General features: G+C 39.0%; 6 protein-coding genes across 8 annotated transcripts; 5 read left to right on the top strand and 1 right to left on the bottom strand.

Moving 5' to 3' along the window:
* Positions 1-2,569: 2,569 nt before the first annotated feature.
* LOC118241732 (weak neurotoxin WNTX33-like) lies at positions 2,570-3,784 on the top strand. Of its 2 annotated transcripts, none has more exons than XM_035528519.1 (4): positions 2,570-2,679; positions 2,979-3,031; positions 3,253-3,363; positions 3,583-3,784. In XM_035528519.1, exons 1-4 carry the CDS (start codon positions 2,660-2,662, stop codon positions 3,681-3,683), a joined length of 285 nt encoding a protein of 94 aa, XP_035384412.1. In that variant the 5' UTR covers positions 2,570-2,659; the 3' UTR covers positions 3,684-3,784. The 2 variants fall into 2 exon arrangements, with proteins under 2 accessions (XP_035384412.1, XP_035384411.1); XM_035528518.1 differs by having other exon boundaries at positions 2,979-3,052.
* Positions 3,785-6,731: 2,947 nt separating this feature from the next.
* Positions 6,732-7,946, top strand: LOC118241733 (weak neurotoxin WNTX33-like). Of its 2 annotated transcripts, none has more exons than XM_035528523.1 (4): positions 6,732-6,841; positions 7,141-7,193; positions 7,415-7,525; positions 7,745-7,946. In XM_035528523.1, exons 1-4 carry the CDS (start codon positions 6,822-6,824, stop codon positions 7,843-7,845), a joined length of 285 nt encoding a protein of 94 aa, XP_035384416.1. In that variant the 5' UTR covers positions 6,732-6,821; the 3' UTR covers positions 7,846-7,946. The 2 variants fall into 2 exon arrangements, with proteins under 2 accessions (XP_035384416.1, XP_035384415.1); XM_035528522.1 differs by having other exon boundaries at positions 7,141-7,214.
* A 2,939-nt stretch (positions 7,947-10,885) lies between these two features.
* LOC118241727 (cytotoxin 7-like) lies at positions 10,886-12,088 on the top strand. The gene is made up of 4 exons (XM_035528501.1): positions 10,886-10,991; positions 11,291-11,343; positions 11,565-11,675; positions 11,887-12,088. The coding sequence occupies exons 1-4, from the start codon at positions 10,972-10,974 to the stop codon at positions 11,985-11,987; spliced, it is 285 nt and encodes a 94-aa protein (XP_035384394.1). The 5' UTR covers positions 10,886-10,971; the 3' UTR covers positions 11,988-12,088.
* Positions 12,089-13,085: 997 nt separating this feature from the next.
* LOC113583381 (cytotoxin 7-like) lies at positions 13,086-14,291 on the top strand. Its single transcript, XM_035528452.1, has 4 exons — positions 13,086-13,196; positions 13,494-13,546; positions 13,768-13,878; positions 14,090-14,291. The coding sequence occupies exons 1-4, from the start codon at positions 13,177-13,179 to the stop codon at positions 14,188-14,190; spliced, it is 285 nt and encodes a 94-aa protein (XP_035384345.1). The 5' UTR covers positions 13,086-13,176; the 3' UTR covers positions 14,191-14,291.
* Positions 14,292-17,866: 3,575 nt separating this feature from the next.
* On the top strand, positions 17,867-20,772 carry LOC113583371 (gamma-bungarotoxin-like). Its single transcript, XM_027019674.2, has 4 exons — positions 17,867-17,974; positions 18,375-18,427; positions 20,292-20,411; positions 20,618-20,772. Exons 2-4 carry the CDS (start codon positions 18,379-18,381, stop codon positions 20,716-20,718), a joined length of 270 nt encoding a protein of 89 aa, XP_026875475.2. The 5' UTR covers positions 17,867-17,974; positions 18,375-18,378; the 3' UTR covers positions 20,719-20,772.
* A 1,826-nt stretch (positions 20,773-22,598) lies between these two features.
* On the bottom strand, positions 22,599-24,441 carry ly97.3 (lymphocyte antigen 97, tandem duplicate 3). Its single transcript, XM_027019710.2, has 4 exons — positions 24,271-24,441; positions 23,675-23,730; positions 23,174-23,296; positions 22,599-22,871 (listed from the first exon to the last, which is right to left on the bottom strand). The coding sequence occupies exons 1-4, from the start codon at positions 24,333-24,335 to the stop codon at positions 22,765-22,767; spliced, it is 351 nt and encodes a 116-aa protein (XP_026875511.1). The 5' UTR covers positions 24,336-24,441; the 3' UTR covers positions 22,599-22,764.

The following is a 24,441-nucleotide window of genomic DNA, read 5'->3' as shown; positions in this document are numbered from 1 at the left end:
CTCCCTTATACTTATGGATAACCTTATTCTGAATCACATTAGACCTCTAGTTATGTCTTTGTTAACAGCACTAATGCTAGCAGCGCCAATGCTAACGGCGCTAGTGCTAATGGTACTATCGGCGCAGCCAATGGCACATGCGCAGGGCCCACCATAGAACAGCGCCCTCTCATCATCACGGAGAGTGACGTGAGGAGAGTGTTTAAAAGGGTGAATACCAGGAAGGCGGTGGGACCAGACGGTATCTGCGGGAGGGTCCTCAAAGCCTGCGCAGATCAGCTAGCCCCGGTATTCACCGACATCTTCAGTCTCTCGCTGACGCTCGGTATCGTCCTGTCCAGCTTCAAGCGATCTACCATCGTCCCCGTCCCGAAGAAACCTCGACCCACCGACCTCAATGACTACCGCCCTGTTGCCCTCACATCAGTTGTGATGAAGTGCTTTGAATAGCTAGTCAGAGACTTCATCACATCTTCACTGCCAGCCTCCATGGACCCACTGCAGTTTGCATACCACCACAACCGCTCCACTGACGATGCAATTGCACATCTGCTCCACACTACACTGACTCACCTGGACGAAGGGAGGGGAAATTATGTTAAGATGCTGTTTGTCGACTACAGTTCAGCATTTAACACTATCATCCCCTCCCTGCTCACTACTAAGTTGGGGGATCTAGGACTGCATACATCCCTGTGCGACTGGATCTCCAACTTCCTAACAGACAGACCACAATCAGTACGGGTGGGCAACTGTGCCTCATCCACCCTCACCCTCAGCACTGGAGCTCCTCAGGGTTGTGTCCTAAGCCCCCTGCTCTACTCACTGTACACCCACGACTGCACAGCCACTTCCAACTCCACCATCATTGTCAAGTTTGCTGACAACACCATTGTCATGGGTCTGATCTCGGACAACGACGAGAGGGCCTAACTGGAGGAGATTAAACACCTGGAAAACTGGTGCCAGGAAAATAATCTCCTCCTAAACGTCAGTAAGACAAAGGAGCTGATCGTGGATTGCAGCAAGAAGCAGGAGCAGCACTACCAACCTGTGAGGATCAGTGAAACCACAGTGGAGAGAGTAGATAGTTTCAGGTACCTTGGTGTTCACATCTCACAGGACCTGTCCTGGTCCCACCATACCAACTCCCTGGCAAAGAAGGCTCGTCAGCGTCTTTACTACCTCAGACGCCTAAGAGACTTCAGACTGCCCTCCAAGGTACTGTGGAACTTCTACACCTGCACCATCGAGAGCATCCTCATGGGGAACATCACAGTCTGGTTTGGGAATAGCACCAAGCAGGACAGACAAACACTCCAAAGGGTAGTGCGTTCAGCAGAGCGCATCACTCACACGGAACTTCCTGACCTGCAGACCATCTACTACAAGCAATGCCAGACCAAGGCCAGGAGGATTGTGAAGGACCCCACCCATCCCAACAATAGACTCTTCTCTCTGTTGAGGTCAGGGAGGCGCTTTCGCTCCCTGAAGACCAAGACAGAGAGACTGAAGAGGAGCTTCTTCCCACAGGCCATTTGGGCCCTGAATCAGGGAAACTGATAAACTGTGGGGACCACCACCACCATGTAACATAACTGTATAACTGTGTGTATATATATATATATATATATATATATATATATATATATATATATATATATATATATATATATATATATATTCAATTACCTTGTAACACAACTGTAAATATGTTATGTTATTCTACAAAACGGATCTGTACATTCTGTACATTGTGTACATATATACACAACCATATACATTGTACATTGTGTATATAATCATAATATACATATATTGTACATACATTGTTAATATATTTTGTACATACATAGAATATCTATATTTCTCTTTGCATATATATATTTCACATATATAGAATATCTATATTTCTCTATGCACCCCTGTTTTCTTTCCTCAGTTTGGACAGAGCACTCTCAACCATTTCACTGCGAGTTATACTGTGTATGACTATGTATGTGACAAATAAACCAAACTTGAAACTTGTATCATCTCTCTTGACAATAGTACTCAACTGCAACTGGACTAAACTCAAAAACAATTTTAAGTGTTTTTCCTATCCTTACCAAATGCATGGTATGGTGTGATGTCTTCATGACAGTTTTGAGAGACTTTGGCAAGTATGAAAATAACTATATTTAAACTTTAGTTTAAACTCGATGTATACTTTGGTTCTATCCACTGCAAATTTAACATTCATGACTGATGAATCACTTCAACAAAATCTTATCTACTCCAAGACTGATTTTCTTCAAACTTGGCAAGTATCTTGGCACAATGCCATAGATCTGCTTGTAATCCACACTTGCATGGAATGCCACACTTCTTCATGGAACTTAGTACTCGTAACCGTCACATCATTGCTATATTTGAACATAAAGACTCGTGATTTTCTTGTTCTTGTGTGAGACACTTCTGTTGTGTGGTGGCAGCACAGCTGCAGTGATGGAGTAGATCCTGGTTACACAATTGTGGGTTGGTTTCTGAACCAACACAAGGGACATGTGATCAGGAGGGAGGGCACCTGCATGGCAGAGCTTAAAAGGTTAAAAGAAATTAGTTGTGAGTCAAATAGGTAGAAAATCAGAGCTCAGAGACAAGAGTCTGCATTCATTCTATGCTGTATCCAAATTCGAGGTAAGACCTTTTTGACATATACTTGCAAAAGATGTTGACCAGACTGGATTTAGAGATCTTTTACAAGCAGTGCAGGCTCACCAGGAGAGCTTGGGCTCACTTCGGACTGATGTAGCTGTTTTATGACACATCTTTGTATCTTTTTAAAGGATATTTTATGTTTGTTCAACTCTTAAATAAATTAAAACTTAAAGTTTCATTTTTTTAAAAAGTTTTATTATTTAAATCTGAACTTGGTCTTTAAACGTATTTGTGAATTATGATTTCACATGACAACAACCACCCTGTTTATGCTGCAGAATAATGAGGACCCTGCTTGTGACTCTGGTTGTTACCCTGCTGGTGATGAGTGGTGAGCATGTTGGAGGTTTCAGTTCAGTTTCACATTCATAACCGAATGTCCTTCAATTAGCAGTCTGAAATTATTAAGCATGTGCACATTACACTGACATGCACAAAAGCTCACAGGCACGTCTCACATAAATCAGTATTCAGGTTTTTGAAATGTCTTCCATGTCTACAAAGTTTTGCTCCCAGCTGTTCCTCAGTTCTCCACTCTTCTCTGTCTTGCAGGTTCTACCCTGAAATGTAACAGATGTATTAATAAAGGATGTTACAACACTGTTGAAACATGCACATTTGGCAATGATGCCTGTATTTCTGCTCTCTTCACCAATTATCCCTGTATGCCTTTTTTTTTTTTTAGCTCTTTGTCAAAACATTTAGCCATCTCAGTTTGTCTGGACACACCTGTAATGAGTAACTGACATTAATGCCAGCATATCTGTGGGTTTGTAATTCAGATGGGCGGGACAAATTCCACATTCTAAATGTAATTACTCCATATTGTGTATAGAAGCTTTATTCTAGTTATTAATTTGTCTTTTCTCTTCATCTCTTTAGTCAACTATTTCAGGAGATGCAGCAGAATGACCGACTGCCTGCTGTTGTCAAAAACCCCTGGCATCAATGCCGTATGCTGTCAGACAGACCGTTGCAATTAAGCCATACGGAGTGCAAAGTGCTTGTGTGATCTGCAGTGGGGATATGGCAAATCAAAGATAAAAATGTCAAATTAGTAATAAAGGTGTGCTCATGAATGCAACTTCTGTGTTTCTGCTGGGGTTTTTTTTGTATCCTGCTGGCTATATTGCATACCTATCTGAAATGCAAGAATAACTAAATTAACAAGTTCTGGAAAATAAAACTTGATAGAAGAGAAAAACACAACTTTTTACTGTAGCATGAAAAAGAATATTAAACCACAACTAATTATAAAATAACAGGGAATAATACATTTAAATAAATAATGGTAACTGGTATTTAAAACATCTGATGTGGCAATTTATATGTGGCAAATAACCTTAAGGCAATAGCTATTGACAGAAAGAACTGGTCTGGTTCCTGAAAGCTGTCCTAATAAACATCACACGACATAGCCCTGACTTTCCAAGACCTTATACTGCAAGATACGTTAGAGGTTGTCTTAGCTTATCTGTATCTCCCTTATACTTATGGATAACCTTATTCTGAATCACATTAGACCTCTAGTTATGTCTTTGTTAACAGCACTAATGCTAGCAGCGCCAATGCTAACGGCGCTAGTGCTAATGGTACTATCGGCGCAGCCAATGGCACATGCGCAGGGCCCACCATAGAACAGCGCCCTCTCATCATCACGGAGAGTGACGTGAGGAGAGTGTTTAAAAGGGTGAATACCAGGAAGGCGGTGGGACCAGACGGTATCTGCGGGAGGGTCCTCAAAGCCTGCGCAGATCAGCTAGCCCCGGTATTCACCGACATCTTCAGTCTCTCGCTGACGCTCGGTATCGTCCTGTCCAGCTTCAAGCGATCTACCATCGTCCCCGTCCCGAAGAAACCTCGACCCTCCGACCTCAATGACTACCGCCCTGTTGCCCTCACATCAGTTGTGATGAAGTGCTTTGAATAGCTAGTCAGAGACTTCATCACATCTTCACTGCCAGCCTCCATGGACCCACTGCAGTTTGCATACCACCACAACCGCTCCACTGACGATGCAATTGCACATCTGCTCCACACTACACTGACTCACCTGGACGAAGGGAGGGGAAATTATGTTAAAATGCTGTTTGTCGACTACAGTTCAGCATTTAACACTATCATCCCTTCCCTGCTCACTACTAAGTTGGGGGATCTAGGACTGCATACATCCCTGTGCGACTGGATCTCCAACTTCCTAACAGACAGACCACAATCAGTACGGGTGGGCAACTGTGCCTCATCCACCCTCACCCTCAGCACTGGAGCTCCTCAGGGTTGTGTCCTAAGCCCCCTGCTCTACTCACTGTACACCCACGACTGCACAGCCACTTCCAACTCCACCATCATTGTCAAGTTTGCTGACAACACCATTGTCATGGGTCTGATCTCGGACAACGACGAGAGGGCCTAACTGGAGGAGATTAAACACCTGGAAAACTGGTGCCAGGAAAATAATCTCCTCCTAAACGTCAGTAAGACAAAGGAGCTGATCGTGGATTGCAGCAAGAAGCAGGAGCAGCACTACCAACCTGTGAGGATCAGTGAAACCACAGTGGAGAGAGTAGATAGTTTCAGGTACCTTGGTGTTCACATCTCACAGGACCTGTCCTGGTCCCACCATACCAACTCCCTGGCAAAGAAGGCTCGTCAGCGTCTTTACTACCTCAGACGCCTAAGAGACTTCAGACTGCCCTCCAAGGTACTGTGGAACTTCTACACCTGCACCATCGAGAGCATCCTCATGGGGAACATCACAGTCTGGTTTGGGAATAGCACCAAGCAGGACAGACAAACACTCCAAAGGGTAGTGCGTTCAGCAGAGCGCATCACTCACACGGAACTTCCTGACCTGCAGACCATCTACTACAAGCAATGCCAGACCAAGGCCAGGAGGATTGTGAAGGACCCCACCCATCCCAACAATAGACTCTTCTCTCTGTTGAGGTCAGGGAGGCGCTTTCGCTCCCTGAAGACCAAGACAGAGAGACTGAAGAGGAGCTTCTTCCCACAGGCCATTTGGGCCCTGAATCAGGGAAACTGATAAACTGTGGGGACCACCACCACCATGTAACATAACTGTATAACTGTGTGTATATATATATATATATATATATATATATATATATATATATATATATATATATTCAATTACCTTGTAACACAACTGTAAATATGTTATGTTATTCTACAAAACGGATCTGTACATTCTGTACATTGTGTACATATATACACAACCATATACATTGTACATTGTGTATATAATCATAATATACATATATTGTACATACATTGTTAATATATTTTGTACATACATAGAATATCTATATTTCTCTTTGCATATATATATTTCACATATATAGAATATCTATATTTCTCTATGCACCCCTGTTTTCTTTCCTCAGTTTGGACAGAGCACTCTCAACCATTTCACTGCGAGTTATACTGTGTATGACTATGTATGTGACAAATAAACCAAACTTGAAACTTGTATCATCTCTCTTGACAATAGTACTCAACTGCAACTGGACTAAACTCAAAAACAATTTTAAGTGTTTTTCCTATCCTTACCAAATGCATGGTATGGTGTGATGTCTTCATGACAGTTTTGAGAGACTTTGGCAAGTATGAAAATAACTATATTTAAACTTTAGTTTAAACTCGATGTATACTTTGGTTCTATCCACTGCAAATTTAACATTCATGACTGATGAATCACTTCAACAAAATCTTATCTACTCCAAGACTGATTTTCTTCAAACTTGGCAAGTATCTTGGCACAATGCCATAGATCTGCTTGTAATCCACACTTGCATGGAATGCCACACTTCTCCATGGAACTTAGTACTCGTAACCGTCACATCATTGCTATATTTGAACATAAAGACTCGTGATTTTCTTGTTCTTGTGTGAGACACTTCTGTTGTGTGGTGGCAGCACAGCTGCAGTGATGGAGTAGATCCTGGTTACACAATTGTGGGTTGGTTTCTGAACCAACACAAGGGACATGTGATCAGGAGGGAGGGCACCTGCATGGCAGAGCTTAAAAGGTTAAAAGAAATTAGTTGTGAGTCAAATAGGTAGAAAATCAGAGCTCAGAGACAAGAGTCTGCATTCATTCTATGCTGTATCCAAATTCGAGGTAAGACCTTTTTGACATATACTTGCAAAAGATGTTGACCAGACTGGATTTAGAGATCTTTTACAAGCAGTGCAGGCTCACCAGGAGAGCTTGGGCTCACTTCGGACTGATGTAGCTGTTTTATGACACATCTTTGTATCTTTTTAAAGGATATTTTATGTTTGTTCAACTCTTAAATAAATTAAAACTTAAAGTTTCATTTTTTTAAAAAGTTTTATTATTTAAATCTGAACTTGGTCTTTAAACGTATTTGTGAATTATGATTTCACATGACAACAACCACCCTGTTTATGCTGCAGAATAATGAGGACCCTGCTTGTGACTCTGGTTGTTACCCTGCTGGTGATGAGTGGTGAGCATGTTGGAGGTTTCAGTTCAGTTTCACATTCATAACCGAATGTCCTTCAATTAGCAGTCTGAAATTATTAAGCATGTGCACATTACACTGACATGCACAAAAGCTCACAGGCACGTCTCACATAAATCAGTATTCAGGTTTTTGAAATGTCTTCCATGTCTACAAAGTTTTGCTCCCAGCTGTTCCTCAGTTCTCCACTCTTCTCTGTCTTGCAGGTTCTACCCTGAAATGTAACAGATGTATTAATAAAGGATGTTACAACACTGTTGAAACATGCACATTTGGCAATGATGCCTGTATTTCTGCTCTCTTCACCAATTATCCCTGTATGCCTTTTTTTTTTTTTAGCTCTTTGTCAAAACATTTAGCCATCTCAGTTTGTCTGGACACACCTGTAATGAGTAACTGACATTAATGCCAGCATATCTGTGGGTTTGTAATTCAGATGGGCGGGACAAATTCCACATTCTAAATGTAATTACTCCATATTGTGTATAGAAGCTTTATTCTAGTTATTAATTTGTCCTTTCTCTTCATCTCTTTAGTCAACTATTTCAGGAGATGCAGCAGAATGACCGACTGCCTGCTGTTGTCAAAAACCCCTGGCATCAATGCCGTATGCTGTCAGACAGACCGTTGCAATTAAGCCATACGGAGTGCAAAGTGCTTGTGTGATCTGCAGTGGGGATATGGCAAATCAAAGATAAAAATGTCAAATTAGTAATAAAGGTGTGCTCATGAATGCAACTTCTGTGTTTCTGCTGGGTTTTTTTTTGTATCCTGCTGGCTATATTGCATACCTATCTGAAATGCAAGAATAACTAAATTAACAAGTTCTGGAAAATAAAACTTGATAGAAGAGAAAAACACAACTTTTTACTGTAGCATGAAAAAGAATATTAAACCACAACTAATTATAAAATAACAGGGAATAATACATTTAAATAAATAATGGTAACTGGTATTTAAAACATCTGATGTGGCAATTTATATGTGGCAAATAACCTTAAGGCAAAAGCTATTGACAGAAAGAACTGGTCTGGTTCCTGAAAGCTGTCCTAATAAACATCACACTACATAGCCCTGACTTTCCAAGACCTTATACTGCAAGATACGTTAGAGGTTGTCTTAGCTTATCTGTATCTCCCTTATACTTATGGATAACCTTATTCTGAATCACATTAGACCTCTAGTTATGTCTTTGTTAACAGCACTAATGCTAGCAGCGCCAATGCTAACGGCGCTAGTGCTAATGGTACTATCGGCGCAGCTAATAGCGCATGCGCAGGGCCCACCATAGAACAGCGCCCTCTCATCATCACGGAGAGTGACGTGAGGAGAGTGTTTAAAAGGGTGAATACCAGGAAGGCGGTGGGACCAGACGGTATCTGCGGGAGGGTCCTCAAAGCCTGCGCAGATCAGCTAGCCCCGGTATTCACCGACATCTTCAGTCTCTCCCTGACGCTCGGTATCGTCCTGTCCAGCTTCAAGCGATCTACCATCGTCCCCGTCCCGAAGAAACCTCGACCCTCCGACCTCAATGACTACCGCCCTGTTGCCCTCACATCAGTTGTGATGAAGTGCTTTGAATAGCTAGTCAGAGACTTCATCACATCTTCACTGCCAGCCTCCATGGACCCACTGCAGTTTGCATACCACCACAACCGCTCCACTGACGATGCAATTGCACATCTGCTCCACACTACACTGACTCACCTGGACGAAGGGAGGGGAAATTATGTTAAGATGCTGTTTGTCGACTACAGTTCAGCATTTAACACTATCATCCCCTCCCTGCTCACTACTAAGTTGGGGGATCTAGGACTGCATACATCCCTGTGCGACTGGATCTCCAACTTCCTAACAGACAGACCACAATCAGTACGGGTGGGCAACTGTGCCTCATCCACCCTCACCCTCAGCACTGGAGCTCCTCAGGGTTGTGTCCTAAGCCCCCTGCTCTACTCACTGTACACCCACGACTGCACAGCCACTTCCAACTCCACCATCATTGTCAAGTTTGCTGACAACACCATTGTCATGGGTCTGATCTCGGACAACGACGAGAGGGCCTAACTGGAGGAGATTAAACACCTGGAAAACTGGTGCCAGGAAAATAATCTCCTCCTAAACGTCAGTAAGACAAAGGAGCTGATCGTGGATTGCAGCAAGAAGCAGGAGCAGCACTACCAACCTGTGAGGATCAGTGAAACCACAGTGGAGAGAGTAGATAGTTTCAGGTACCTTGGTGTTCACATCTCACAGGACCTGTCCTGGTCCCACCATACCAACTCCCTGGCAAAGAAGGCTCGTCAGCGTCTTTACTACCTCAGACGCCTAAGAGACTTCAGACTGCCCTCCAAGGTACTGTGGAACTTCTACACCTGCACCATCGAGAGCATCCTCATGGGGAACATCACAGTCTGGTTTGGGAATAGCACCAAGCAGGACAGACAAACACTCCAAAGGGTAGTGCGTTCAGCAGAGCGCATCACTCACACGGAACTTCCTGACCTGCAGACCATCTACTACAAGCAATGCCAGACCAAGGCCAGGAGGATTGTGAAGGACCCCACCCATCCCAACAATAGACTCTTCTTTCTGTTGAGGTCAGGGAGGCGCTTTCGCTCCCTGAAGACCAAGACAGAGAGACTGAAGAGGAGCTTCTTCCCACAGGCCATTTGGGCCCTGAATCAGGGAAACTGATAAACTGTGGGGACCACCACCACCATGTAACATAACTGTATAACTGTGTGTATATATATATATATATATATATATATATATATATATATATTCAATTACCTTGTAACACAACTGTAAATATGTTATGTTATTCTACAAAACGGATCTGTACATTCTGTACATTGTGTACATATATACACAACCATATACATTGTACATTGTGTATATAATCATAATATACATATATTGTACATACATTGTTAATATATTTTGTACATACATAGAATATCTATATTTCTCTTTGCATATATATATTTCACATATATAGAATATCTATATTTCTCTATGCACCCCTGTTTTCTTTCCTCAGTTTGGACAGAGCACTCTCAACCATTTCACTGGGAGTTATACTGTGTATGACTATGTATGTGACAAATAAACCAAACTTGAAACTTGTATCATCTCTCTTGACAATAGTACTCAACTGCAACTGGACTAAACTCAAAAACAATTTTAAGTGTTTTTCCTATCCTTACCAAATGCATGGTATGGTGTGATGTCTTCATGACAGTTTTGAGAGACTTTGGCAAGTATGAAAATAACTATATTTAAACTTTAGTTTAAACTCGATGTATACTTTGGTTCTATCCACTGCAAATTTAACATTCATGACTGATGAATCACTTCAACAAAATCTTATCTACTCCAAGACTGATTTTCTTCAAACTTGGCAAGTATCTTGGCACAATGCCATAGATCTGCTTGTAATCCACACTTGCATGGAATGCCACATTTCTCCATGGAACTTAGTACTCGTAACCGTCACATCATTGCTATATTTGAACATAAAGACTCGTGATTTTCTTGTTCTTGTGTGAGACACTTCTGTTGTGTGGTGGCAGCACTGCTGCAGTGATGGAGTAGATCCTGGTTACACAATTGTGGGTTGGTTTCTGAACCAACACAAGGGACATGTGATCAGGAGGGAGGGCACCTGCATGGCAGAGCTTAAAAGGTTAAAAGAAATTAGTTGTGAGTCAAATAGGTAGAAAATCAGAGCTCAGAGACAAGAGTCTGTATTCATTCTATGCTGCATCCAAATTCGAGGTAAGACCTTTTTGACATATACTTGCAAAAGATGTTGACCAGACTGGATTTAGAGATGTTTTACAAGCAGTGCAGGCTCACCAGGAGAGCTTGGGCTCACTTCGGACTGATGTAGCTGTTTTATGTCACATCTTTGTATCTTTTTAAAGGATATTTTATGTTTGTTCAACTCTTAAATAAATTAAAACTTAAAGTTTCATTTTTTTTAAAAGTTTTATTATTTAAATCTGAACTTGGTCTTTAAACGTATTTGTGAATTATGATTTCACATGACAACAACCTCCCTGTTTATGCTGCAGTATAATGAGGACCCTGCTTGTGACTCTGGTTGTTGCCCTGCTGGTGATGAGTGGTGAGTATGTTGGAGGTTTCAGTTCAGTTTCACATTCATAACCGAATGTCCTTCAATTAGCAGTCTGAAATTATTAAGCATGTGCACATTACACTGACATGCACAAAAGCTCACAGGCACGTCTCACATAAATCAGTATTCAGGTTTTTGAAATGTCTTCCATGTCTACGAAGTTTTGCTCCCAGCTGTTCCTCAGTTCTCCACTCTTCTCTGTCTTGCAGGTTCTACCCTGAAATGTAACAGATGTATTAATAAAGGATGTTACAACACTGTTGAAACATGCGCATTTGGCAATAATGCCTGTATTTCTGCTCTCTTCACCAGATATCCTTGTATGCCTTTTTAGCTCTTTGTCAAAACATTTAGCCATCTCAGTTTGTCTGGACACACCTGTAATGAGTAATTGACATTAATGCCAGCATATCTGTGGGTTTGTAATTCAGATGGTCGGGACAAATTCCACATTCTAAATGTAATTCCTCCATATTGTGTATAGAAGCTTTATTCTAGTTATTAATCTGTCCTTTCTCTTCATCTCTTTAGTCAACTATTTCAGGAGATGCAGCACAATGACCGAGTGCCTGCTGTTGTCAAGTACTCCTGGCATCAATGCTGTATGCTGTCATACAGACCGTTGCAATTAAGCCATACGGAGTGCAAAGTGCTTGTGTGATCTGCAGTGGGGATATGGCAAATCAAAGATAAAAATGTCAAATTAGTAATAAAGGTGTGCTCATGAATGCAACTTCTGTGTTTCTGCTGGGGTTTTTTTTTGTATCCTGCTGGCTATATTGCATACCTATCTGAAATGCAAGAAAAACTAAATTAACAAGTTCTGGATAATAAAACTTGATAGAAGAGAAAAACACAACTTTTTACTGCAGCATGAAAAAGAATATTAAACCACAACTAATTATAAAATAACAGGGAATAATACATTTAAATAAATAATGGTAACTGGTATTTAAAACATCTGATGTGGCAATTTATATGTGGCAAATGATCTTAAGGCAATAGCTATTGACAGAAAGAACTGGTCTGGTTCCTGAAAGCTGTCCTAATAAACATCACACGACATAGCCCTGACTTTCCAAGACCTTATACTGCAAGATACGTTAGAGGTTGTCTTAGCTTATCTGTATCTCCCTTATACTTATGGATAACCTTATTCTGAATCACATTAGACCTCTAGTTATGTCTTTGTGTCATCTCTCTTGACAATAGTACTCAACTGCAACTGGACTAAACTCAAAAGCAATTTTAAGTGTTTTTTCTATCCTTACCAAATGCATGGTATGGTGTGATGTCTTCATGACAGTTTTGAGAGACTTTGGCAAGTATGAAAATAACTATATTTAAACTTTAGTTTAAACTCATGTATACTTTGGTTCTATCCACTGCAAATTTAACATTCATGACTGATGAATCACTTCAACAAAATCTTATCTACTCCAAGACTGATTTTCTTCAAACTTGGCAAGTATCTTGGCACAATGCCATAGATCTGCTTGTAATCCACACTTGCATGGAATGCCACACTTCTCCATGGAACTTAGTACTCGTAACCGTCACATCATTGCTATATTTGAACATAAAGACTCGTGATTTTCTTGTTCTGGTGTGAGACACTTCTGTTGTGTGGTGGCAGCACTGCTGCAGTGATGGAGTAGATCCTGGTTACACAATTGTGGGTTGGTTTCTGAACCAACACTAGGGACATGTGATCAGGAGGGAGGGCACCTGCATGGCAGAGCTTAAAAGGGTAAAAGAAATTAGTTGTGAGTCAAATAGGTAGAAAATCAGAGCTCAGAGACAAGAGTCTGCATTCATTCTATGCTGCATCCAAATTCGAGGTAAGACCTTTTGACATATACTTGCAAAAGATGTTGACCAGACTGGATTTAGAGATCTTTTACAAGCAGCGCGGGCTCACCAGGAGAGCTTGGGCTCACTTCGGACTGATGTAGCTGTTTTATGACACATCTTTGTATCTTTTTAAAGGATATTTTATGTTTGTTCAACTCTCAAATAAATTAAAACTTAAAGTTTCATTTTTTTTTAAGTTTTATTATTTAAATCTGAACTTGGTCTTTAAACTTATTTATGAATTATGATTTCACATGACAACAACCACCCTGTTTATGCTGCAGAATAATGAGGACCCTGCTTGTGACTCTGGTTGTTGCCCTGCTGGTGATGAGTGGTGAGTATGTTGGAGGTTTCAGTTCAGTTTCACATTCATAACCGAATGTCCTTCAATTAGCAGTCTGAAATTATTAAGCATGTGCACATTACACTGACATGCACAAAAGCTCACAGGCACGTCTCACATAAATCAGTATTCAGGTTTTTGAAATGTCTTCCATGTCTACGAAGTTTTGCTCCCAGCTGTTCCTCAGTTCTCCACTCTTCTCTGTCTTGCAGGTTCTACCCTGAAATGTAACAGATGTATTAATAAAGGATGTTACAACACTGTTGAAACATGCGCATTTGGCAATAATGCCTGTATTTCTGCTCTCTTCACCAGATATCCTTGTAAGCCTTTTTAGCTCTTTGTCAAAACATTTAGCCATCTCAGTTTGTCTGGACACACCTGTAATGAGTAATTGACATTAATGCCAGCATATCTGTGGGTTTGTAATTCAGATGATCGGGACAAATTCCACATTCTAAATGTAATTCCTCCATATTGTGTATAGAAGCTTTATTCTAGTTATTAATCTGTCCTTTCTCTTCATCTCTTTAGTCAACTATTTCAGGAGATGCAGCACAATGACCGAGTGCCTGCTGTTGTCAAGAACTCCTGGCATCAATGCCGTATGCTGTCATACAGACCGTTGCAATTAAGCCATACGGAGTGCAAAGTGCTTGTGTGATCTGCAGTGGGGATATGGCAAATCAAAGATAAAAATGTCAAATTAGTAATAAAGGTGTGCTCATGAATGCAACTTCTGTGTTTCTGCTGGGGTTTTTTTGTATCCTGCTGGCTATATTGCATACCTATCTGAAATGCAAGAATAACTAAATTAACAAGTTCTGGATAATAAAACTTGATAGAAGAGAAAAACACAACTTTTTACTGTAGCATGAAAAGCAATATTCAACCACAACTAATTATTATAAAATAACGGAATAATACATTTAAATAAATAATAATAACTAATATTTAAAATAAATTAATTTGCCATGTCCTGCAAAGAAATGTGTGAAAATGTTCTTTTCATGGCTGTCTTCTATGTCTTGTGGTACAGCTTGTTACATGACTTAAATACAAAAGCATAAATACAAAAGGTTGCCTTACTACTTTTCTGGTATATTTAACTCTCCTGCTTTAGATTATCCTAAACAACATTCTTGATCAATCACTGACTCTGAGTCTGAATTAAAGTGAAGTAAGTAAAGTCTTTACTGACTTTAAAGTGCCATAGATGCTAAGCCTTCAATCACTGACACTGAGGGTTTGTCCTAACTGCATACTATTTACTAAAGCTAACTAGTTTTTGAGTATGTAGTACGCAGTGTAGTTAAAGCAGTTACATTTGACTACACTAAAAAATCAGTGTCTATTGTTGCTTAATTAACATGTAGCTAACTTGGGTAGCGTTATCTAGTTAGCTTCCCTGCTGATGTGTGAGCTTGGGTTAGCCTGAACATGGTAACTGTTAGCGTGAGCTGAGAATAATTTCATGTTCAGGTGTGATACTACAGAAGAAATACAGTAAAAGGAAGTTAAAAATTACAAATCATGTAAAACATTCTCAAGGACTGATGAAGACACCCGCCTGCCGATAGCCTGCCATGAAGGGAGAAGAGAAGAGAGATGGAGTGGAGGGAGAAGGAAAAGAGAAAGAGATGCTCCTCCTGCTTTCAGACATATTTAAGAGAGATTAAAACGAAAGTATAAACAATATAATTTATTTATTTTTTTGTTTAGTTATAGATATGAGTAATAATAATGGTTAGATTAATAGTGGTAGTAAGTTTTAAGATGAATTCCAACTTTTAAAATGACTTATTCAGAATCCTTTGCAGACGCTTGCAGAGGCCTCTAAGAGTACACTCTCTGTATTTTACAAGGACTGAGAATCCTTTATGCTTTATGTTATTATCATTTCTAATTCAATGTTTAAACCCCATTATCCTGTCAACACTCTTTTTAATACCTCAGTTTGATGGGGCTGGCATCATGCGTTCAGTATCAGGAGGGACTATTACTTAATGACCAAGTTCATGTCTTTAGGACTTATAGTTTGGTCTGCACCTAAGCATAAGAGTTCCAAGCACTAAATTGCTTGGACCCTAATAGTCATGACAGAACTATGATGGGTGGTTTGGCTGCTGAGCTCTACTGAAACATTTAGAGCTGTGTGCATTATGAGTTATAGAAGGGTGTTGAAACACAACACTTTAATAGCACCTGTAAAAATGTTTGTTTATAAGAAGCAGCTTCACCAAGCTTCACAGTGTGACCTCTGTCTAAAATAAAAGACAAAGCTCACACTGTGTTCATGTTGCTTTATTCGTTTTGTGTAACCTTTCTCAGTCTGCCAGGTTGATTACAGTAGTGGTTTGTGGTTGCATTCTTCTTGATGTAACACAACGGTTTTCAAGGTGGATATAAGTGCAGTTAATTTTCTGTTCATTGAGGATGTTACGTGTGTCTATATGCAATCTATTTCACAAGATGCACAGAACCTGATATTTAAGAATTTTCAAAAGAATATATAATATCAATCTTGTAAAATAATACATTACCCATATTATAGCTCTGTTTGAGTGTGTCAGTTTAATTGATGCATTTGCATAAATACTTTGTTTCAGGTTTGGCTGTTGAAATTCCTACAGTTTGCTTTGTGAGGTAATATGTCCACAATCAGATTGCTGTGGCAATTTATTTGTTGCAATTTTATTTTAAGGCAGTAGCTGTTGCCGGAAAGAACTGGCCTTGTTCCTGAAAGCTGTACTAATAAACATCACATGACTTAGCCCTGACTTTCCAGGACCTTATACTGCAAGATACTGTTCTGTTCATTGAGGATGATTTAGGTTGATTTAGGTAATCTGTATCTCCCTTATACTTAGAGATAACCTTATTCTGAATCACATTAGACCTCTAGTTATGTCTTCATAACTTTATGTCTTTTGTTATTTTGTTAGTCTGTAAGAACAGACTAAAGAACAACATCCTTAAAACATGATGGTTCAAATTGCTGAGGTTTCGTTCTTGTGTTTAGAGCTGTGTCTATGGAAACAGGGAACACTGTACTTCCAGTACCCTCCTTCTGCCTCACTGCAAATTAAGTATGTGGGTTTCCACTCTGCGGTTCTAAAATGCATCTACTTTTGTCATCTCTGTCGCTGTCACTGATGCTCCTTGATTTCATCAAGCAATTCACAGGAAAAACCGTGACCTTTAGGGCCATGGTTTTTCCTGTGTGGATTGCCTGATGAAATCTACAGTTCCAGTTTACAGTCATTTGTCCAATCACATGGCAAGCACCGAGATGACTACAAAAGCACTCCACACTCTGTACTAACACACTATACTCGTTATCACTACATATTCCAAATCCTCCTTGTCAGCATAGTTCTGACATCAGTGGCTTTAAAACCAAACAAAATGGTTATAATTCAGTTTTGCAAAGTTACCATGTAAGAAAATATGCTTCCTAAATGTGTTTTATATTGAGCCATATACGTATTGTGGTGCATCATATATGTGATTTGTGTTCTTTGCCATTTTTGATAGTTTTATGGTTCCTTTATTTTTTGAAGTCTGCTCTGCATAGATAGACATAGGTGACTGTTTCTGTGCACATGCAATCAATACCACCAAGAATCTGAGCATCTAGTTTCCTGACTTATGCAAAGCCAAGGCTTTTATATATATATAAGGTATTTGCCAAAATAAGAAGAAAAAAAAGAAAAAGTTACCTAAACAATTTATTTAAATAAAATTAAATGTAGTTGATTTAAATGGAAAACACATTTGATATTGAAATATTAAAAATTAATTAAAATAAATTATTAAAATGGAAATAAAGTAAATGAAAAAAAACTAAAGGAAAAAAATAAGAATTACAATACAAAAAGTATAGTTCATTTGTTCATTAATGAAATAACAATAATGAAATTAATTAAATCATAAAAGTATTAACATGATTAAAAATTCTTAATAAAAATAAATGAATAAGAGAAATTGTAAAGAAGGGCAAACAGAAGCAGGAAGCACATGCTGAGAAGAGCGACTTTTATTGAGGGCAAATCCAAGACTGATGTTCCTCAAACTTAAGTAAGTATGTGGGCACAGTGCCATAGATCTGCTTGGAATCCACACTTGCATGGAATGCCACACTTCTCCAGTTTCTATATTGAACAAGGAATAAAGACTTCTTTTGTTGTTCTTGTGAGTAATGCTTCTGTTGTATGGTGGCAGCCAAGCTGAACCAGACCCTGGTTACACATAATTGTGGGTTTTTAAACCAACTCTAGGGACATGTGACCAGAAGGGAGGGCACCTGCATGGGAGAGCTTATAAGAGTAAAAGAAGTTATCTGTGAGTCAAATAGCTAGAAAACCAGAGCTCAGAGACAAGAGTCTGCATTCATACTACACTGCATCCAAATTCAAGGTAAGACCTTTTGGCATATACTTGCAAATGTTGACCAGATTGGATTTAGAGATCTTTTACAAGCAGCACAGGATCACCATGAGAGCTTGGGCTGACTTCTGACTGATGTAGCTGTTTTATGACACATCTTTGTATCTTTTTACATTTTATACTTGTTCAATTTCAACAGGACATTTTATACTTGTTCAATTCTTAAATAAAAAGAAACAAATTATGCATTTATTTTTTTAAAATTTATTATTTAAATCTGAACTTGTTCTTTAAACTTATTTATGAATCATAATTTCACATGACTACCAACCTGCTTATGCTGCAGAATAAATCTGAGCTTGTTCCTTAGACATATTTATTTGTGAATCATTCTTTGTACATAAAGACAACCTCACTGTTTATGCTGCAGAATAATGAGGACCCTGCTTGTGACTCTGGTTCTTGCCATGCTGGTGATGAGTGGTGAGTATGTTGGAGGTTTCAGTTCAGTTCAGTTTCACAGTCATAACCCAATACACCTCAATTTGCAGTCTGAAATTATTGTACATTATTATATTATTTATACAGAAATTGGTATTCAGGTTTAGGTTTTCAGAAAATTTTTTGGTCTTGAAAAACATGATTTTGGTCTTGGCGAAGGTTGGCAGCTTAAACACCCAAGTAAGTAAGTAAATAAAGAATTTACATTCTATTCACCAATCATACTCACACATTTCATACTCACACATTGATTACTTTCTGATCAGCAATTCAATTATTCAAAAAATTGTACATGCACAGAACCATCCCTTCATGTTTAGTAACCAAGACTAGTGACCATGTACCTGTCTCATTTATGTGGAATAAAAATCACCATCATAAAACAACATTCAGGTGACACACCTCTGCTCAGTGATCCAGAAGTTACATTAAGAGAGTGGGAATCCTTCCTAATAATAAATGCTTCTCCAGAAACGTCATCAAAAATACTACCCCTAGGAATTCCACGGATTATACATGAAACGACCAAAGACAACACAAATTCCAGATGTACAAACTGATAAACAAAACAAAAGTACAGTTATAAAGACTCAGACACAAAAACCTTGAATACATTAACAAATCTGGAAAAATATTAGCAAATCTTATCACATGAACTTAAAAAAACCCAAAACAATTCTCACAGCTATCTCAGAAATATGGCACTAGGAGCAAAACCTTTTTAGAATACCATCAATTAAGATCTATTCTTTGCTCAAAAAATCAGTTAATACAAGAAAATACATTAGATTGCCATCATCAATGTCAAAATTGACCAATATTTCTTTGCCAAAGAAGCCCTTATCTAAAATATATAGATTAATATCAAAATCAAACCTAACTATAATTTTACTACCTAGACAAAAGGAGGAAGACCTTTCAATCCCTCCCAGTACTGATTTCTGTAAAAACTATTTCCACATGATCGCTTGTACCAACTTACAACTCATACAATATAAAATCATTCACAAGAATGATTTACACTGGACAAAAGATGTATACAATGGAATTCACTACCACAGACATCTGTAGACCATACACACAAAACACTGCAGATAGTTATATCCATGCCGTCTGGCACCGTACACCAATCAAACATTTATGCAAAGAAATTAGAACACTCCCATTATCCTATTAAAACACTCATATCCCCCTATCTCTGTCACTCTGTCTACATGGAGACACATCTATTATCAATTTACCTAGTAAAAATACTGGAACACTTTCTGTAGCACTAATCACCGCCAAGAAAACCATACTCATGAACAGGAAAACAAAAAATCTCATCAGCATAACACATTGGAAAAACTTGATGTTAGAGCATATATCAATAGAAAAATTGTCTGCATCACTCAAGAACAATACCCAACAATTAACACAATTACCCCAACTTAACACAGACACCTTTCATTAACCACCTATAGTTGAAACTTTCAGAAGCAGCATTATAACCAAGCACAGCTATATTAGATCCAAATTCCCCATACCACATAACTTATAATTCAATGGTGGCCTAAGACCTTTGCACAGTACTGTAGTAATACATGTGTATTGATCAGTTTATGTACTACAGATCTACTATTCATAATATTACTATTGTTTTGTTTTGCCTTTTAGATTTTTTGTTCTTTTGTCCTCCCTCTACAATAGGACACTCTCACTGACCTTTTAACTATGCATTAGAACTAACAAAGTCTCAATAGTCCTCTGAACTGATGGTGGGCAAAAAAAACAAACAAACAAAAAAAGCCTTCCGTATGAAGTTTTGTTCCCAGCTGTTCCTCAATGCTCCGCTCTTCTCTTGCAGCCTCTACCCTGAAGTGTTACACATGTATTCGTTTCCCTGGTGATGCATGTTCCAATTTCACTGAAGAATGCCCCTCTGAAAAAAATGCTTGCATCAACGGTGTTCTTACCAGATATCCCTGTATGTTTGTTGTAGCTCTTTATCTAAACATTTAGGCATCTCAGTTTGTGCTGACACACCTGTAATGAGTAATTGCTATATCTCTGGGTTCACTGTCTTTTGTAATTCTGGTGTTTGGAAGAAAATCCACATTCATCCACATGTAATTATTTCACATTGTGTATGGGAGCTTGTACTAGTTATTAATCTGTCCTTTGTCTTTTTAGTCGACATTATCAGGAGATGTATCAGAATGAGTGACTGCATGCTTTTGATGAAGACTCCTGGCATCAATGCCGTATGCTGCCAGTCAGACCACTGCAATTAAGCCACAAGGGGTGAACCTTGCTTGTCAGTAATAAAGATGTGCTCATGAATGCAATCTCTGTGTTTCTGCAGTTCCCCTTGTCTGTATTAGTAATATAGATACCTCTCTGAAATGTGAGAACAACTAAACTAACAAATTCCAGATAATAAAACATGATAGATGAAAACACAAAGACTCTTTAATGTGCAATGAAAACACCATAAACAACAACTTAAAAATAAGGGAGGAAAATATAATTTAATGTAGAACTAATGATTAAAAAACTGACAGGAAAGAATACATTTTAATAAATGATGATAACTAATATTTAAAAATTAAAATTAAGTTGCTATGTCTTTCAGAAATAAACTGTGAGAATGCTCTTTTAAAATGTCCATTTGATGGTTGTCTTCTATGTCTTGTGGTACTGCTTGTTACATGACTTAAATACCAAAACTACTTTTCTGGTGTATTTGACTCTCCTGCATTAGATGATCCTAAACAACATTCTTGATCAATCACTGACTCTCAGTCTGGATTAAAGTGAAGTAAGTAAAGTCTGGACTGAGTTTAAAGTGCCAGAAGTCACAGAATCCTGATGGGCAGTTTGCCTGCTGAGCACTGCTGAAACATATACAGCTGTGAGCATTATGCATTAATTGTATTTAAATGCTTGATTACAAGCAATTTCATACTTCACCCAATGCTGCTTAATTCTCTGTGTGTAACCTTTTTAAGTAAGGTTGTTTGTAGCAGTGGTTTGTGGATTTCTTTCTTCTTAATGATGTAACACAACAGTTTCCCCAGAAGGCATAACCGTTTTTGATTTCCTGTCCATTGAAGATGTTGTGTGTTTTTATACGTAATCTAATGAACAAGATTACATGCTGACAGTTATTGCCACAACGAACTGGCCTGGTGCCTGGAAGCGGTCCTATTAAAAATCACATGACTTAGCTGGACTTTCTGAGACCTTATACTTCCACAGATACAGATTCTGAATCAGATCAGACAGCTTTTTATATCTTCATGCCATCTCTCTTGACAGTGCTGACATAAACTCAAAAATCATTTTATAATAGGTTTATTTTCTTCAGTGCTGAAATGGCCTACATGGGATGCCCAAAAAACCTGTGTAACCTTGCTCTCTGCTACGCATCTATCATTGTGCCTCCCCAGGCTACTGATTACAAGCCTCGCCTCCTCATACACCTGAAGAATGTTACCTGACCCCTTTATAAGGCTCTCTTGTATTTAGACTCATTGTGAAGTCTCTTGTGCCTTAGCTATGTTTCTGAACCATTTTCTTGTGTACTTTTTTGCCTGCCTCTCATATCCGTGTTTGCTTCTGATTGGAAACTGGATTGTTTTTTGACTTTATCTTTTGCCTGCCTTTTATATCTCTGTCTGGTCCTTATTGGCCTTGTTTTTTGTGATAACTTATTGTATCGTCACTTGTACTTGCTTCCTATTATTAGCAGGCTCGTTAAAATTACATAGTGACACGGCTTCTCTTGCTTTGATGATATAGATAATGCTAACATGCATTTTAACCCTCTAAAGGCATTTTCTCTGTCTTTGCATATTTTCTTAAATTTGCCTTTAACTTCAGTCACTAGACAAATATTTCCAAAGTATTCCACAAGAACTTTTGAACATCTAGATGTATCACACTATCAATAACTTTAATCTCATTATATGTTTGTCATAGGTCTGTTGCAGGTCCACAATCACATCCTGATCTAATTCGACTTTGTTTTACTCTTTTACCGAAGTCACAAGAGTCCAACCAACTTTCTTACACCATCTCTTACATGTAGGATTTGGGGGGGGGGGGGGGGGGTTGTTGTTTTGTTTTGTCTTGTTTGTTTTGTTTTGAATTTAAGAACAGACTGAAGAACAACAGCTTTAAAACATGTTTATTCATGTTGTTGATTGTTGATGCTTCATTCTTTTGTTTTTTTTATTTCCATATTTTCCATACAAAGTAACCAACACTCAAACAGGCAAAATGTCAACCATCTTTTTCTGACACATCACTATGTCAAATGTCAGAGGTCTCCTGGCTCAGAAGGTGTTGCAGAGCTTATTCTGGCAGCACTTGACTTTGATGTAAGCGTTGAGCTTCAGCTGCTCGCAGGCAACCATGGCCATACACTTCTGGTAGTGTCCAACTGCATTAGAGGAACACAGATCAGCATTACGGCTCCTTACAGCGCCCTCTGTTGGTAAAGGTCTTACAGTGTCCATATTGTAAGTAGTTACAATGAAAACTCAACGTCATCTAAGGTAAGGTTGAACAGTTTGGACCCACTTGTTAATCACCTATACAGAAAATGTCTTAAACCATATACAATACTTTTAAAAAAGTGTGCTATAGAAGTTGCTTATTAAAATTAGCTCCTTAACAAATATAGTACTAATTATCACAATCATTACTATGTGCACCGTGTGTGTGTGTGTGTTTCAAGCTCACATGGGCTTCTGAGGAACTTGGCTGCAGCACAAGCATCTTTTCCAGCAGGACAGGTTACCGTGGTGATCTCACAAGCCCCTCCTGCTTTAGCAGGAACACAGTGATAGCAGTCCAGAGCCATGCCTGAAATGAAGGTATAGATTCGCACACCTATTCGAGTGCACACCATGACTCCCTATAAACTTACCCATTTATGTCTAAAATTAGTGTAAAACCAGGAACATATGATTACCTCAAGGAATTCTAGCAATTTAAAAATAGGAATGTAAATTTGACTGACTGGTGTCTATAACTTAATACTTTTCTTACAGAAACCCTGGTCCACTGTCATATGTTTTATTATCTATCCCATTGTGCTTCACTACTACACAACACTGTGACACGAGGTTCACAGCATGTGTTTGTCAAGAAAGGTGAACGGTCAGTGGGGTAGCTCCAAGTCAGACTTTTTGCATAATGGAGGTGAATCTTCTTCATCAGGGAATCAACAGAAACACTCACCACTGGACACCGTTAGCCCCAGAACAAGAGCAAACACCAGCACCTTCATCTTGCTGCTGTAAGAGAACAAGTGCAAACTTCCGATGACACATCTGTGTGCGACTGCCAATCAATTCTTTTTTGAATTCTCTTTTGAGATTTTGTGACTTCCTGACTTTTCCAGAATAACATGCTTATTTCTGAGCATCAGATCATTTTAGGACAACCCGTTTCTTCTAGATGTGTGAAAACTGAATGTGATATTTGACACACATAAGCCCAGATTGAATCCTGGTATTGGAAGCCCTCATCTTGCAGTATATGCTGAACCAGAATGCACAAATACACTACATTACACTAAAACGTCTGAACTCAGCTCCATTACTTTTAAAACCCGTTCACAATATTCACCAGCTTTATACAAAAAGTACTCTGCTTCACTATAAATTGTTTTTTGACAGACTAGTGTAATAGCTTCTCAGGACGGTTTTGCAAAATGGACTCTAGTGAAATACCAGGCAATAGGAAACACAAAACATAAACAGCAAATTGTAAATACAAAATATACAGGAATGATATATATGAAAAAGAAAACAGAGGAGCATTTGAAAGCCTACCTTTCCTTCACAGTGCTGCAGAAAACTGGTGCACTCAGAAATCTTCGGCCTTTATATCTGTGCATATGTTCGTCTTTATTCCTGCCCCCACCACCTGCCAGGCAAACAGTACCCTCTCAAATATTGTGTGCCTGCCTGCACACATGGACTATCAACTAGAGAGGCAGTACA

The sequence above is a fragment of the Electrophorus electricus genome, chromosome 7 (genome assembly GCF_013358815.1).
Source record: "Electrophorus electricus isolate fEleEle1 chromosome 7, fEleEle1.pri, whole genome shotgun sequence".
NCBI classification, from domain to species: domain Eukaryota; kingdom Metazoa; phylum Chordata; class Actinopteri; order Gymnotiformes; family Gymnotidae; genus Electrophorus; species Electrophorus electricus.
Note: the sequence above shows the minus strand (reverse complement) of the source record. Positions and strands in the feature narration are given on the sequence as shown.

Coding starts and splice junctions, on each gene's coding strand:
- LOC118241732 (XM_035528518.1), top strand. CDS start 2,660: ATGCTGTATCCAAATTCGAG. Junction 2,680..2,978: donor ATGCTGTATCCAAATTCGAG/GTAAGACCTTTT, acceptor TTTATGCTGCAG/AATAATGAGGACCCTGCTTG. Junction 3,364..3,582: donor TCTCTTCACCAATTATCCCT/GTATGCCTTTTT, acceptor TCATCTCTTTAG/TCAACTATTTCAGGAGATGC.
- LOC118241733 (XM_035528522.1), top strand. CDS start 6,822: ATGCTGTATCCAAATTCGAG. Junction 6,842..7,140: donor ATGCTGTATCCAAATTCGAG/GTAAGACCTTTT, acceptor TTTATGCTGCAG/AATAATGAGGACCCTGCTTG. Junction 7,215..7,414: donor TGAGCATGTTGGAGGTTTCA/GTTCAGTTTCAC, acceptor TCTGTCTTGCAG/GTTCTACCCTGAAATGTAAC.
- LOC118241727 (XM_035528501.1), top strand. CDS start 10,972: ATGCTGCATCCAAATTCGAG. Junction 11,344..11,564: donor TGCCCTGCTGGTGATGAGTG/GTGAGTATGTTG, acceptor TCTGTCTTGCAG/GTTCTACCCTGAAATGTAAC. Junction 11,676..11,886: donor TCTCTTCACCAGATATCCTT/GTATGCCTTTTT, acceptor TCATCTCTTTAG/TCAACTATTTCAGGAGATGC.
- LOC113583381 (XM_035528452.1), top strand. CDS start 13,177: ATGCTGCATCCAAATTCGAG. Junction 13,197..13,493: donor ATGCTGCATCCAAATTCGAG/GTAAGACCTTTT, acceptor TTTATGCTGCAG/AATAATGAGGACCCTGCTTG. Junction 13,879..14,089: donor TCTCTTCACCAGATATCCTT/GTAAGCCTTTTT, acceptor TCATCTCTTTAG/TCAACTATTTCAGGAGATGC.
- LOC113583371 (XM_027019674.2), top strand. CDS start 18,379: ATGAGGACCCTGCTTGTGACTCTGGTTCTTGCCATGCTGGTGATGAGT. Junction 18,428..20,291: donor TGCCATGCTGGTGATGAGTG/GTGAGTATGTTG, acceptor CTTCTCTTGCAG/CCTCTACCCTGAAGTGTTAC. Junction 20,412..20,617: donor TGTTCTTACCAGATATCCCT/GTATGTTTGTTG, acceptor TTGTCTTTTTAG/TCGACATTATCAGGAGATGT.
- ly97.3 (XM_027019710.2), bottom strand. CDS start 24,335: ATGCACAGATATAAAGGCCGAAGATTTCTGAGTGCACCAGTTTTCTGC. Junction 23,297..23,674: donor GGGGCTAACGGTGTCCAGTG/GTGAGTGTTTCT, acceptor CCTTCATTTCAG/GCATGGCTCTGGACTGCTAT. Junction 22,872..23,173: donor CAAGTTCCTCAGAAGCCCAT/GTGAGCTTGAAA, acceptor CCTCTAATGCAG/TTGGACACTACCAGAAGTGT.